This window comes from Rhinoderma darwinii, chromosome 2, assembly GCF_050947455.1.
Source record: "Rhinoderma darwinii isolate aRhiDar2 chromosome 2, aRhiDar2.hap1, whole genome shotgun sequence".
In the NCBI taxonomy this organism is placed as follows: domain Eukaryota; kingdom Metazoa; phylum Chordata; class Amphibia; order Anura; family Rhinodermatidae; genus Rhinoderma; species Rhinoderma darwinii.
Genome location: NC_134688.1, coordinates 231,065,665 through 231,080,994, shown reverse-complemented (window position 1 = coordinate 231,080,994; position 15,330 = coordinate 231,065,665). Strand labels below are relative to the sequence as shown.

The window sequence follows — 15,330 nt, the reverse complement described above, 5'->3', positions numbered from 1 at the left end:
GGTGTTGGAGCATATTGCAAAAGCAGTTACATCAAAAGGATTAATTTCATTGGTTTATCGCAGGTTATTGGTGGAACATCTGGGGGATCCTATGGCACCAGTGAAAGCTGTATGGGAGAGGGATGTGGGTCCTATTACAACAGACCATTGGGAGGCGGTATTGGCAGCAACATGTACTTTGTCCATTAATGTAGCACAACGAAGATCGCAGTTGTTTCTGATACATAGGGTGTATAGGACCCCGTGGGTGCTGAAACAGATGGGATTAAGAGCGGATGCCATCTGCCCTAGGTGCCCGGAGGAAAAAGCAGACATCCTTCATATGTTCTGGACATGCGGGAGGTTGGGGAGTCTGTGGACGGAAATATCGGAGCTAGTGGGGAGAGTGTTTGAGGTACAGATTCCATGGGATCCTGTGGTAATGCTGCTAGGGTATGTTGGAGATTTGGGGGGGGGATAGGATGTCAGGGTTGGCAATTGCTAAAATACTGTATCAAGTTAGGAAAGGAATAGCAAAGCACTGGCTGGATGCGGAGCCACCATCAAAACAAGAAATCATAGGGGCACTTAACTCACAGGTTCTGATGGAATATAGGATATACTCCAAGAGGGGGTCCAGGGTCAAGTTTGAAAAACAATGGGCTAGGTGGATTGATCAATCTGGGTATGCTTCTGTGGAGCTAATGACACTAAGGCAACAAGTTCAGGTATAGGGCCACTGACGGGGGGGGTGCATACAGAGAGCAGGTGTAAGATGGGGAAGGGAAAAGGGGAAGAGAAGGAGAGAGGATTGGAAAAGTGGTACTGAGAAGACCGGCTGGGGGGATACAAGGGGGAGTTGGGGGGAAGGGAATGTTTGGTTGGATGTAAATAATTGGGTCTGTTGAAATTTGCTTATACACTGTATGAGAACGTACAATGACCTGTAATAATGTGGAGTTTTTTGAATAAAATTGAACTGATTAAAAAAAAAAAAAAAAAAGATACAATAAGATACTTTAAGGCAAACTAATAAAATCTATGTTTTATTGTTGCAGCACTTGTTGTGCATGCCGTATCACTGGGAAATTTTTTTTTTTAATTCTTAAATTCTTGCAAGATTAGTTAACACTACTACTAGGGCCAGCCTTACGAGTTTTCAACCTGTGCAGTCGGCTGCCCCTGCTGTATCGAGCTCCTCAGAGAGCCTGGATCTTAATATTAGTTATATAGCAGTATTATTTAGACATTGTTTAGCACTGTATTAAATTATATATGGAGCAGTTAGGGGGTCACTGTATGTAAGTATTATTTGAGCACTGCATGGTGGTATTTAGACTTTGTGGCACCGCTACTTAGGCACAGTATATTTTATATTAATTTTGCAGTACATGATGGTGGCGGCACTGGATAGCATTATTTAGTCAATTGTATGAAATTATGGATATCATTTGATTGTATATGACATTACTGTATGATGCAGATAATTAGACATGGTTTGGTATGCGACATGTACACCATATAGGGGGGCACAACAGAAGGTACCGCACAGGGCACTGTCCAACATAAGGCCGGCCAGGCCTAATACTCATAATAATAACTGTATGTGCATTCTTTCATTGTGTAACAATGCATTTGCTAAACCCACATCATGTGTTAGATGTGATAGCTAAAGTATATATCCAGGTGAAGGCTACATCATAGTGATTTATTACCTGATCGAGGCCAGTGACAATCTGTTCCAGTTCAGATTTGCTCACTAGTCCAGCTTTTTCCAATGCTTTCACATACGCTTGGCTTCCTCTGACGTCAGCTGACCACATCCTTTTGTCATAGGACACGGAAGAATTGAACATTTCCATAATGGGGTCTATGCTGCCAACAAATCTGCCACCCCACAACTTATCACCCTGAAAAGAAGCAAAAAAACATGGACAATAGGCAAGGGATATGGAAAGTGAATCATTATAATAGATTTATTAGAATCGCTTTAAAAGATTAAAGTAGTTATAAAAGGGTGCACCAAGACATAGGAAGTGCTGAAAAGCCAAAAGTGCTTTACAATGGTTTACAGAATTTGGCACATGCTGTTCTTTTTAAAGGATAACTAAACTTTTAACATGTCATAGTGACATGTCAGAAGTTTTGATCGGTGGGGGTCTGTTTCCTGAGACCCCCACTGGTCACTAAATGAAGCGGCAGAAAAGGTACAAGTACTCTGCTGAGTCCCTTCGGCTCCCATCAGCATTAGTTAGCTCTACCAAGGGAGCCATGTTTGGACTATATACTTTTTACAGCTATCCATACATGGTTGATGAACGGTGACTGGATGTGAAGAGGCCCAATGCCCGGCAGAGCTCTTGTATCTCTTGGACAAGCAATCAGTGGAGTCTCAGCACTTATCTAGACAATTAAAAGACAAGTATCTTTTAAAAAGGAACACTAAACCTAGAAATGAACGGCAAAAAGTAAATAGGAGATAGTTCACACTGTTTGTCAGTCTGCAGGATTTTCTACATGTTCCCGAAACGAACAGTTTTCTACAAATCTTGCAGAGAACAAATGGGTTAGTTTCCCGCTGATCTCTTCCATATTCAGCTGGCAAAGGGATCAGGAGGTGGGGCTTAGCCAAGGGATAGTGATTAACAGGGAAGAATAAGGAAGGAATTTTTTTTCTTCTTGGGTGAATTATCTATCTTTTAAGTAAAATACAAAAAAACACCCATAATTCTTCCAATTCTCAAATATGGCACAATACATGTGATTTACAGACTGCTACAACATTGACAAACCAATTTTTATTTGTGACTAGGCCTTCTGTGTCCCCTATGGTAGGTCGTCTCAGGTATCTGGAGTCATGCTGACTGCAGCGCATCCCACATTTGCTGAAGGGTGCGTGGGGGAGGACTCATACAGCGAACAAGACGATCGAGGTGGTCCCACAGATGCTCAATTGGGTTCAAGTCTGGCGAATTAGGGCGCTAGCGAAATACTTGGAAGTCTTGGTCGTGCTCTTCCAACCACTGACATTTCTAGCCATGTAACATGTCACATGGTCTTGCTGGAGGATTCCATCTGCCCCAGGGAAGACAAATAGCATGTATGGGTGGACGTGATCTCCAACAATGGATTCATACCCAAATTGGTTCAGAGTGCCGTCCACATGGATGAGTGGGCTCAGAGAATGCCATTAGAAAATTCCCCAGACCAGAACGCTGCCGCCAGCAGCTTGGGTTCTTCCAGCAATGGTGGTCGGGTGTTTGTCCTTGATGTTTATCGCATGACACGTCAGCGTCCATCCGTTCGATGAAGCAGAGAACGTGACTCATCGGAGAAGGCAACCCTTTGCCAATCATCGGTGGTCCAATTCCGATACTGCCGTGTAAATTGAAGCCTTATTTTCCGATGCACCTTTGTTAGCATAGGAGCAGTGACCATCCGTCTGCTTCGGAGCCCCATATGCACTAGGGTATGCTGAACTGTTTTAGACACACGTCTGGTAGCCCCCTGCTTGATTTTCACAGTGAGCTGCTCCACTATCGTTCGGCCCTCGCGCACCTTGGCAGCCGATATTCACCTCTCACATCAACGGCACATGGTGCTCCGCAGCTTCCACATCAGTTATTCCTAATGGTGCCATTTGTCCACTCACGAACTGTTCACAAACTGCGCTGTTTGAGAAGTATGGCCATCCTTGGTCCAAAAGCCAATAATCATCCCTTTTTGCAACTATAAAAATTTGCCACTTTTACCCATGGCAACACGAGTGATATGTGTTCAGACAGCCTATCGCACACCTCATATACCCACCAAGCCAGCCCACAACACATCACCTACTTCATGGGCTACGCGCTGCCGATGTCAAAAGTAGGAGGTCATGATGATGGAGAGATAGAGTGTGTCTCGAATATATATATATTTATTTTTTTAAAGAATTGAAAATTTGAGTTTGAAGTGGACAAGTCCCGATTTATGTGAGTGGTTGCCAATTCTTAAATGGCATTGTTAAAATTAATTTTTACAAAGTGTATTGCACCTTGGTACTATAGTACTTTTGCAATGTCAACTTTTAATTGAAGCCAGAATTCTAGGTGGGAAATTTGTACAACCTTATATGCAACCAGAACATCATGTGCTATTGCAAAATTTTTTGTGACATCTCACACATTTTAATAGAAAACAGCCCTGAATGGAGTTTGAGCAACAAAGTCAGACCTTACAAATCAATTGACTAATACCTATTGTGCAAGACTGGTCACAAGATTAACTGGGCACCATGTAGTATTATCCGGAACTGATCTCACCATAGAGAAAATAGATTTGATAGGATATGCTGGTCTACTAGTGTCTTAAACCGTTACCAGAGATCAAACTTACATATACTGTATGAAGTACACTAAGTCAACCCAGCACAAATAGTTAAGTCTAGAACATTATTGAACTTCAAACGACTCTACTCTCAATTTAAAGGAGTTGTCCGGTTGCAGCAAATTAATGTTTACATTTTTAATTACACAAAATATTAAATTTTCCAATATATTTTCTGTATTAATTCATTTTCAAGATCTCTGCTTGTTGTTATTCTGTATGATCATACATGGTTTACTTCCAGTGGATACAATTCTGTCCATGGTCATGTGATGGACACAAGTGCTGGAATCATTAGAAGACAACTCTGATACACATACTGTAATTGTGCACCTGTGTGTACATCACATGACCATGGACAGAATTCTATCCACTTGAAGCAAACAATTAACTCCTTAACGCCGAAGGACGGATATATCCGTCCTCAGCAGCTGCTAGTTCGCGCAGGAGGACGGATATATCCGTCCTGTGATCGCGCGGGTACTGACAGCGTACCCATGCGATCAGCGGCAGGAGCACGGCTGTTATACACAGCCTGGCTCCTGCTGCAACTGCCGGAATCGAAGCGCGTGCCGATTCCGGCAGTTTAACCCATTAAATGCCGCTGTCAATAGTGACAGCGGCATTTAATGTGTTTGACAGAGGGAGGGAGCTCCCTCTGTCACCCGATCGGCGCCCCCGCAAACAAATCGCGGGTCGCCGTCGGGTTTCCATGACAGCCGGGGGTCTAACAAAGACCCCCAGGTCTGCCTTCAGCATCTGCCTGTTAGGCGATGCCGGAGGCATGACCTAATAGGTTGCCTGTCAGTTTTACACTGACAGGCAATAATGCTTCGGTATACTAAGTATACCAAAGCATTATATATGCGATCGGCACATCGCATAGTGAAGTGTCCTGATGGGACTTAAAAAAAAAAATGACAATCAGTTAAATAAAGTTTGTGAAAAAAAAAAAAAAAAAAAATTACAGTCAAAGTCAAATAAAACTACTTTTTTGGCCCAAAAAGTGGTTTTATTTAGTAAAACTGTCAAAACAAATCACACATACACATATATGGTATCCCCGCGATCGTAACATCTTGACCAATAAAATGAACACATTAATTAAACCGCCGGATGAACGGCGGCCAAAGAAAACACAAAAAACAACGGCAAAATTCTCTCTTTTCTCCCATTCCCCCCATAAAAAATAAAATAAAAGTTAATCTATAAGTCCTATGTACCCCAAAATAGTACTAATGAAAACTACACATTGGCCCGCAAAAATCAAGCCCACATATGGCCACACTGACGGAAAAATAAAAACGTTACGGCTCTTGGAATGCGGCGATGCAAAAAACAAGTAATTTTTTTCTAAAAGGGTTTTTATTGTGCAAACGTAGGAAAAACATATAAAACCTATACATATTTGGTATCCCCGTAATCGTGCCGACCCATAGAATAAAGTTAACATGTTATTTATGCTGCATAGTAAACGGCGTAAATTTATAACGTGAAAATCAATGCTGGAATAGCTGCTTATTTTCAATTCTCTCCTAAAATAAAGTTAATAAAAGTTAATCAATATGTTATAAGCATCTAAAAATGGTACAATTACAAAATACAACTCGTCCCGCAAAAAACAAGCCCTTATACGGCTATGTCGACGGAATAAAAAAAAAGTTACGACACTTGGAATGCGACCGTGAAAAAACAAAAAATAATCCTTGGTCATTAACGTGCAAAATGGCCCGGTCATTAAGGGGTTAATGTCCCTCCTGAATGACAACAAGCAGAGATCTTGAAAACTAAGGAATATAGAAAGTATATTAGAAAATTTAATATCTTTTAAATATACAAAAAAAAAAAGAATATTTGCGGAAACTGGAAAAACCCTTGTTTTATAGCATTTTAGATATAATATCATAAACATATCAGTTTTGTTGACTAAATAGCCAAGTCAGGTTCCCTTTATAGGGATTCCCAAAAGCTCCCTAATGAATTATTACAATTGTCTATTTTAAATGGTTGTTTGCAAAGTGTTCAAAGGGTCCATGCCGCTAGATACTCTGAAGTGTCGGCTGTAACAAAACAGCCGACACTGGCATCGTATGTAGCGGGTTCACTCCGTGAGCTCGTTCCATACTTCCCCTACCCGACTTTCGGACATACATGCCGGAAGCAGTTGGCTCCGGTCACGGAATAGCGGCCGAGCTGCAGTACTGCAGCTCTGTTCCTGTTCAAGTGAATAGTAGCAGACCTGCAGAACGGCCACTATGCCATGTACGGAGCCAACTGCTTCCAGCTCCGTACACTACATACTGTGCAATGACATCCGGTGCCCGCAGGCAGCCAATCGATGCGAGGTCCGAGTGTTGGACCCGCACCGATGTTATACTGATGACCTATCCGGTGGATAGGTCATCAGTTGTTCGGAAGTGAAAAACCCCTTTAACTAAAAAAAACGGAGCCAAAACTGTGTGTGTGATCCCGGCCTAAGAGGAAACAGAAACTTGATGAAACTCAATCTAACGCGAGTGTGAACAGAGCCTAAGACTTAAACAATGTTCGTAGTACAGGCTTATATTTGGATTTATCTATCTAATCCCTCAAAATATGATAATTCACCAATAGTATCTGTTTTTATCTTCTTGTAACAATCTGTTATTTGACATTATTTTTTATATTTTATAGCTATTTATTGGTTATGGTCGTTCCCCTGTATTATAAACTCTGCTAGCACTAAATGGTATTTGTGCAGAAGTTGCTTATTGAGCGTATAGTGAGATCATCAATTCCGAACAGCCAAATTTTCATACGAGGCAGGCACCGGTGGTTCCTAAAATAGCAATTAGACCTACCGGTAATTGTATTTCCAGGAATCCATCATGACAGCACTACAGGAGGTTGCCCTCTTGACCTCTGTAGGGACAGGAAGACAGAGAGGTTAAAAGGCCCCTCCCACCACCCACTTGCCAGTGTTTTTCAATTACTACACCAGGATGGATGCAACCCTATTTTATTTCTAGGGATAATAACTGACATGTTAAATGCACAAATCAGAATTCAATAAGGGAGGGAATATAATGGTGCTGTCATGATGGATTCCTGGAAATACAATTACCGGTAGGTCTAATTGCTATTTTCCAGTACATCCCTCATGACAGCACTACAGGAGCAATACCAGATTATAATGCTCAGGGCGGGACTATGGATTGGAGGACTTTCCGTCCAAAACTTAAATCCGTATCGGACAGCACATCGAGTCTATAATGTTTGTAAAACGTATGATGGCTTGACCAAGTGGCAGCTTTGCAGATTTGGTCAATAGAGGCTTCTCTTCTTTCTGCCCAGGATGCCGAGACTGCCCTTGTTGAATGGGCTCTGATGCCTTGTGGGGCACATAGTCCTTGGGACTTGTAGGCTTCTTGTATGGTGGTTTTTACCCATCTCGCTAGAGAGCCTTTTGAGGCTTTCTTTCCTCTATTCTTTCCCCCGAATAGGACAAATAGATTTTTATCTCGTCTCCAGGAGGAGGTTCTATCCAGATACTGAAGAATTGTTCGCCTGACATCCAGGCAATGGAATTTTTCTTCTTGTTGGTCTTTTGGATCTGGATAAAAGGAAGGTAGAATTATTTCTTGTTCTCTATGGAAAGCGGTAGATACCTTTGGAATAAATGAGGGATCCAGCTTTAGGATGATCTTATCCTCTTGTACTTTTAGGTACGGTTCTATGATTGATAGAGATTGGATTTCTCCAATCCTTCTTGCTGAAGTAATAGCGACTAAGAATGCAGCTTTTAGAGTTAAAAAATGCATACTAATTTTGTCGAGCGGCTCAAAGGGGGGCTCACAAAGAGTCGTTAACACCACATTCAAATCCCAGGTAGGAACTGATTTCTTTAGGGAAGGTTTCAGTTTAGAGACCGCTTGGGTGAATCTTCTGATCCACCGATGTTCAGCCAGAGGAGTGTTAAAAAAATTACCTAAGGCTGAAATCTGAACTTTTAAGGTACTAGGGCTAAGTCCTTTTTTGAATCCCGATTGTAAAAAATCTAGGATTTTTGCAATGTTGGGAGAAAAGGGATCTGGTCCTGGGATTCCATGCCAGGAACAGAATTTCTTCCAAATCTTTTGATAGATTTTTGAGGTAACTTCTTTATGACTTGATAAGATAGTTGAAATTACCTCGTCTGACAGACCGTGGTTCCTCAAGATCTGCCTTTCAGGATCCAGGCTGACAATTTCAGAGTCTCTATTCCCTGGAAGAATAAGGGACCCTGGGAGAGAAGATTCTCCTTGACTGGGAGCATGATAGGATCTTCCAACGCTAGGTATTGTACGATTGGAAACCAACTTCTTTTCGGCCAATAGGGAAGAATAATGATGAGCTTTGTCAAATCTTCCTGGATTTTTCTTAATACCATTGGTATTAGAGGAAACGGAGGAAAGGCATAGGCCAGATCCATGTCCCAGTGTTGGGACAATGCATCTACTCCCAATGGGTTGTCTCTGAGATTTAGGGAGAAGAATGTCTCTACTTGAGTGTTTTTCCTCGTGGCAAACAGGTCTATTTGTGGATAACCCCAATTTCGGGTTAGGCAACGAAAGACTTCCTTGTTTAGGGACCATTCTCCTGGGTCTACTTTTTTCCGACTCAGGAAATCTGCTGATAGGTTCTCTGAGCCTTTTAGGTGGACTGCCGTGACTGATAGGACGTTTTCTTCTGCCCAACTGAAAATTTGTGCAGAGAGGCCCTGAAGAAGAGTGTGTCTTGTTCCCCCTTGATGGCGAAGAAAGGACACTGCTGTCGTGTTGTCCGATAAAATTCTTATATGCTTCCCTTTTATGGTGGGTGAAGCTCTTATAAGTGTCTCCCATACAGCTCTTAGTTCTTTGAAGTTTGAAGACATCATCTTCATTTGACCAGTCCATGTGCCCTGAAAGTGTTGGTCTTGGATTACTGACCCCCAGCCGTGTTTGCTGGCATCTGTGGTAATCACTACATAAGGAGAAGTTCTCCAGGGGACTCCCTTGTCTATGTTGTTTGTGCAGAGCCACCACAGGAGAGATGATTTGACAGTCTCGGAAATTTGCATTTTTAAATTCAGGGAGTTTTGTTTTCGATCCCACCGGGATAAGATCAGATTCTGTAAGGGTCTGGAGTGAAATTGGCTCCATGGAATAGATTGGATGCAAGATGTCATCATTCCCAACATCCGCATACATTCCCTTATGGAACAGGCGTCTTTCCCCCAAAATTTTCTTACTTCTGCCAGTAGGAGTATTTGTTTCTCTCTTGGGAGGAAGGAATGTTGAAGGGAGGAGTCTAGCAGTACTCCTAAGAAGACCTTCTGTTTCTGGGGAGGAAGACTCGACTTCTGAAAGTTGATTATCCATCCCAATTTTTGTAGTAGGGAAAGAACCTGTGACTGATGACTGACTAAGATAGCAGGAGTATCTGCTGTCAACAAGAAGTCGTCTAGATATGGGATAATTACTATACCTTGACTTCTTATGAATGCCATGATCTCTGCCATAATTTTTGTAAAAATTCTGGGGGCGGAGGAAAGGCCGAAGGGGAGGCAGACAAACTGGAAGTGGAGAATGGAAGGACCGTCCTGAATTGCGAATCTGAGGAATCTCTGGTACGCGGGGTGGATAGGAACGTGATAATACGCATCCTTTAAATCGATCGTACACATTGATGCCTCTTCCCTTATTAGAGGAGTAGTCGATCTGATAGACTCCATCTTGAATTTCCGATAATTCACCCATTTGTTTAGGAACTTCAGGTTGATTATTGTCCTGTAGGAACCATCTGGTTTTTTGACCAAGAAGATTTTCGAATAGTGGCCCTTGCATATCTCGTTGTGGGGAACTGGGGAAATGGCTCTCAATCTGAGTAATTTCTGGACGTCCTGGATAAGTACCTGATGAAGATCTTTTGCTTGGTACTGGGTTATTAGGAATTTCTCTGGAGGAATGGAGGAAAATTCTATTTTGTATCCTTCTTCTATTATCTTTAGAACCCAGGGGTTCTGGGTTATTCTCGACCATTCGGGATAAAATTGTAGGAGTCTTCCCCCCACACTCTTGGCGTCATTGCTTTGAGGGCTGGAATGAATTATTTGGGTTAAGGAGATATCCTCGACCCCTTTTCCCTTTGGGGTAACTCCAGCGACCGGACTTCCCTTTCCCGCTGTAGTTCTGTGAAGTAGGATCCCTCTGTTGGCGAAATCTTCCAAATTGAGGGGGTTTTTTTGGTTTCTCTTCAGGAAACCCCTTTTTTCTATCTGTTGCACTCTCCAGTATGTTATCAAGGAGAGGACTGAACATCAGAGACCCTGTAAATGGGATAGAACACAACTTGTTTTTGGACTTAGTATCTCCTGACCACATTTTGAGCCATAATGCTCTTCTAGCAGCATTTGAGAGAGCCCCATTCCTGGCAGCAAATCTAATAGATTCCGCTGAAGCGTCTACTAAGAATCCGGTTGCCATTTTTAGTAAAGGTAGAGATTCTAGTAGCTCTTGTCGTGATGTCTTCATCATCAGATGGGTCTCTAGCTGGTTTAGCCATATGAACATTGCTCTTGCTACTGATGTGGCCGCGATATTAGTTGAGATCAAGGCCGAGGAAGATTCCCACGCTCTTTTTAGTAGTCCGTCTGCCTTTCGGTCCATGGCGTCCCTCAACTGAGAGGAATCTTCAAAGGGGATTGCGGTTTTTTTTAGCAACCCTGGCGACTGGGACATCTACTTTTGGGATTTCATCCCAAGGCTTAGTGTCCTCTGGATCAAAGAGAAGTCTGTTCTTAAAATCTCTTGAAATGAAGAGCCTTTTTTCTGAATCTTCCCATTCAGTTGTCACCATTCTTTTAAGATTTTCGTTTACCGGAAAAACCCTTGTTTTCTTTCCCGTTAGACCTCCAAACATCTCATCCTGGATGGTATGTGGTTGGTCCACTTCGGGAATATCCATAGTTTCCCGTATTGCTTGAATTAGGGTATCAGACATCTCGGAAAAGAAAATAAATTTTTTTTCTCTTGAGTGGAAGAAGTTGAAGGTAAGAGTTCGTCTCTTTCTTCTAACTCATCTTCCGATAGGAAATAGCACTCCTGTTCAGAGTCCGACCCCTGAGAAGGAGGCCAATATTTTTGATCCACTTCAATCCGTGGTCTTTTTGCCCGGGAGTGTGAGGTGAGTTTCTTGCGGAGTGGCGAGGGAGGCTACTGACTGACCCACTTCCTCACGAATCATAGTCCTAAGTTCGGACATGAACGTTGGTTGTTCCTCCTTTAGTATTTTGGCAATACAATCCTGACAATTGTTTTTTATGGGACTCTGGCAATTTTTTTGCACAAGTCGCACATTTTTTAACCTTCTTTTTATCAGTTTGTCTCTGAGAGAAATCTTTTTCCTAGAGAAAACAGAAGGTAGGTAAAGTATGGTGTACATACATAAGGGGTCATACCCTTCCCCAAGGGTGAGACTCACGTGACCCTGGGACATATCTGGAGTTCCATCAGGACGAGGAAGTTCCATATCGCGACAGGTAACAGGCAATGCAATATGCAAACCACAAAAAATAAATCCAAGTTAGAGTTATCAGCTCTAACTACATACCTGTGCGTGTCCCTTTAAATGCGGGCGTTTTGAATTTCCCGCCTTCCAAGATGGCCGCGGACCGGAAGTAGCCCGACATCATATCCGGTCGGCTATTCGTCCAGCGTGTACCTGGAGTGCAGCCGCCATAGCCGGCGCTAAGGCTTGCTATGCGGTGCAGCGAGGATCCCTGCCGGTGCGTCCATGCCTATGGAGCTGCCGGTCCCCGCCTGGTCCGCGGTCCGGCCGAAGCCTGCTTGGGAAACCCCAGCCCCCACACACTACCAGAACCCTGCCTAGGATTCCTCCGGTAGGTGTCTTAGGGAGGGAGCTAAGGGACCCGTCGTATGAGGGGTGTTAGCCTGGGCTTTAGGGGGAAGAGAAGGGGGAGTGCACGGACCCCCCGATCTTGCCCCCTGCCCGAGTTTTTTCCTGTACTAATACAGGAGCGACGCTCTCTGCTCCTGACCCTTGTGGGGACAGGAAGAACACTGGCAAGTGGGTGGTGGGAGGGGCCTTTTAACCTCTCTGTCTTCCTGTCCCTACAGAGGTCAAGAGGGCAACCTCCTGTAGTGCTGTCATGAGGGATGTACTGGAAAATATACTACAAAGTGCTCACAGTTCTACAATGTCATGTATCCAGATTGTATTAGGCTTTTAAAGCATTTTTACAATGTAGCTGTGATTGAAGATATGTATGCGGTCTGTATGCGGTGTATTAGGACGTCAGGCATCCAAGTCATATGACCCTGTATACGGTGTATTAGGACGTCAGGCATCCAAGTCATATGACAGGTTTACATTGAATGTTATACTTTTGCAAACTGTACCAACAGTGTTTGGAAATTATTATTACAGTCATACCTCGGCTGCCATTTTAGTGAGTTTGGGATCTTCAAGAATTTATGAGCCTGAAAAAAATCAAATATACAAATAAATTTGGTTGACATAATTTAAGAAAAAAAAAATGTATAGTAACAAACTTCCTATGGATTTTCTTAAACAATTATAAATTGGAGCACCGAACATTGCATCGGCCAACAGCTATCTGCCCTTATAACATGCAATTACATACGCGCATTTGTCGGGGTGAGGGTGTTGGGTGGGCTACCAGGCCCCTACTAAGCCGCTCATCACCAGGGAGAACAAAAAAGTAGTACAACCGGTCATCTTTTTTTTCCAAATAGTGGGCAGGCAACATAGCGTGCCCATACTCCTATCTTCTAAGTGCAAAGGTAGGCATATTTTGTAATAAACAAACATATCTGCCAAGCTCATTGGAACATAAACTTCTCTCCTGCCAATGACATGTTGGTTACACAGTGCACTTATTCTGAAAGAAGAACAGCCTTCGGGTTGAATCAGTAAAAAGCAATCAAACATCTCCATCATTGTAGAAATTCAGAGGAACATTAAAAGCTACGTAAACCTTTGAACACTTTTTAAAAAAAATAAAATAATGTATTATGGTGTTTATTGCAACCTTAGTCTTTTTTATTTTTCGGGTTTCAGCGCAAGATACAACTTTTATGTATCCAGGATACATAGAAGCTGTAGCTCAAAAATGCTTTTTTTTTTTTAAAAAATAAAACATAATTCAAAAGTTGCAATAAACACCATAACAAATTATTTAAAAAAAAAAAAAAAAAAGTGTTTAAAGGTTTACATAGCCTTAAAAAGAAAACTGCCCTAGCCTCCTCTATTTATTTCTATGGAGATTGGCTGCACAAGCGAGGCTGGAAGGCAGGGACTTGATAACGGTAGTGCTCCCAGAGCTCATAACTTCCCATCATACTTTTATGCCCTAAACTTAAAACAAAACGGATGTTGTGGGACACTCCCTTTAAGTCCTATTCTCTACAGAGAGAGCAATATGTGTTCAGCTATCCAACCACTGCAGATACTCAATTGCATGTAATGAATTGCTGCTCAGCCACTGGTCAAGCCAATACACATTTGATCTCATTTATCAAATTTGGCCTGGTTTCCCATAGCAACCAATCAAAGCGCAGCTTTAAATTTCTTAAACTGCTCTGTCAAAATGAAAACTGCACTGTGATTGGTTGCTATGGGATTACGGGAGCGAACTGTCACCTGCATTTGCGGGCCGTGTTCCCATTATAAAGTACAGGAGCACGGTCCAAAATATAAAAAAATTGGACATGTCCTATTTTTTGCGGGTCATTTCTACGGCCTGGACACTTAGCCGTAAATATACGGGAAGGTGTCCGTGGGCCATAGAAATTAATGGATCAGTATTTGTATCCACAATTACGAATCCGTAATTGCAGATCAAAACTACGGTCGTGTGCATGGGGCTTTAGACAGTTTTGATAAATAAGGCCTAATGGGGCAGATTTACTATTCAAAATGTTTGCTAACTATTTTAGCCACTTTTTGTGCCACGCTCGACAAGGAAGCGTGGTCAATAAGAAATAAGGCGCGGCTTAAAATGCGACACTGTACACCAAAATTGTGGCGCAAAATACTGGCGTAACCTAAGCCAAGCAAGAGATGGTATAAGGAAGAGAAGGGTCTAGCATGTTGCCACATTTATTACATAGTCTGCACCACTTTGATAAATTTTGCGCATCTTCTTACTGCATTTCTAAGTTTAGAGCTTGATCCAGGACAGTCGCTCCCCTGAGTGTCTCTACAATGGAAACAACGGGCTGTCAAAGAGAACACCATGCTAAGGAGATGCTGCATTCTCATGTGACAACTGGTTGTTTTTAGGATTGCTTTTAGGGAATAGATGTCTCACGGATACACTATGCCGTGCCGGACAGAATGTCTACAGGTCTGTATTATTTATTGATCAATGCACGGTCATAAATTCTCAAAATAACTGAATGTTCAATATACACAATGAGACAAACGGATTTGTAAATTTATAAGTGCCTGACCATGTACCAAAAGTCCATAACCAGATAGATACTCACTGCACCTTACAGAGAACTTATTAATAGTCAGAATGACAGACACAATTGCACTGCTGTATGAATATAATCATATATATATATATATATATATATATATATATATATATATATATAAAAGTGACAGTATTGGATTGTTTTGATAGAGGTTCCATGTTTGGTCTGAAAAAAATGAAGAGAAGCCTAAAGTTTATATTTCTGGCAACTCCTTCCTACAGTTACATGAGTGTTTATCTTGGGCAGCACTTTGGGTAAAGGTGGGCAGCACAGCAGCATAATAATAATAGGAAACCGATACAAGAGACCGTCACACTCACTTACCTGACAATGTGGCGTCTTCCTGCAACTGATCGGCTCCTACATCGGCCCACGCAACTTGACAATGACTGTAAACGCCTCTGTGCTCTGACGTCATGTATGTCACGCCTCCTCCTGTCTCATGAACCAATCACAG

The 15,330-nt window shown here is 42.3% G+C and overlaps 1 protein-coding gene across 2 annotated transcripts in view; it reads right to left on the bottom strand.

Moving 5' to 3' along the window:
- The window catches only part of ASL (argininosuccinate lyase), a 40,364-nt gene extending 25,108 nt beyond the window's left edge, over positions 1-15,256 (bottom strand). Inside the window, exons 1-3 of one of the 2 annotated variants that reach the window (XM_075852914.1) lie at positions 15,198-15,256; positions 12,802-12,848; positions 1,695-1,889 (exon numbers count right to left, since the gene is read on the bottom strand). In XM_075852914.1, the coding sequence (XP_075709029.1) occupies positions 1,695-1,889; positions 12,802-12,813 (207 nt within the window). In that variant the 5' untranslated portion in view covers positions 12,814-12,848; positions 15,198-15,256. Of the gene's footprint in view, positions 1-1,694; positions 1,890-12,801; positions 12,849-13,012; positions 13,070-15,197 lie in introns of those variants that run through there. The other variant, XM_075852915.1, reaches the window with a different exon arrangement.
- Between the last annotated feature and the right edge of the window lie 74 nt (positions 15,257-15,330).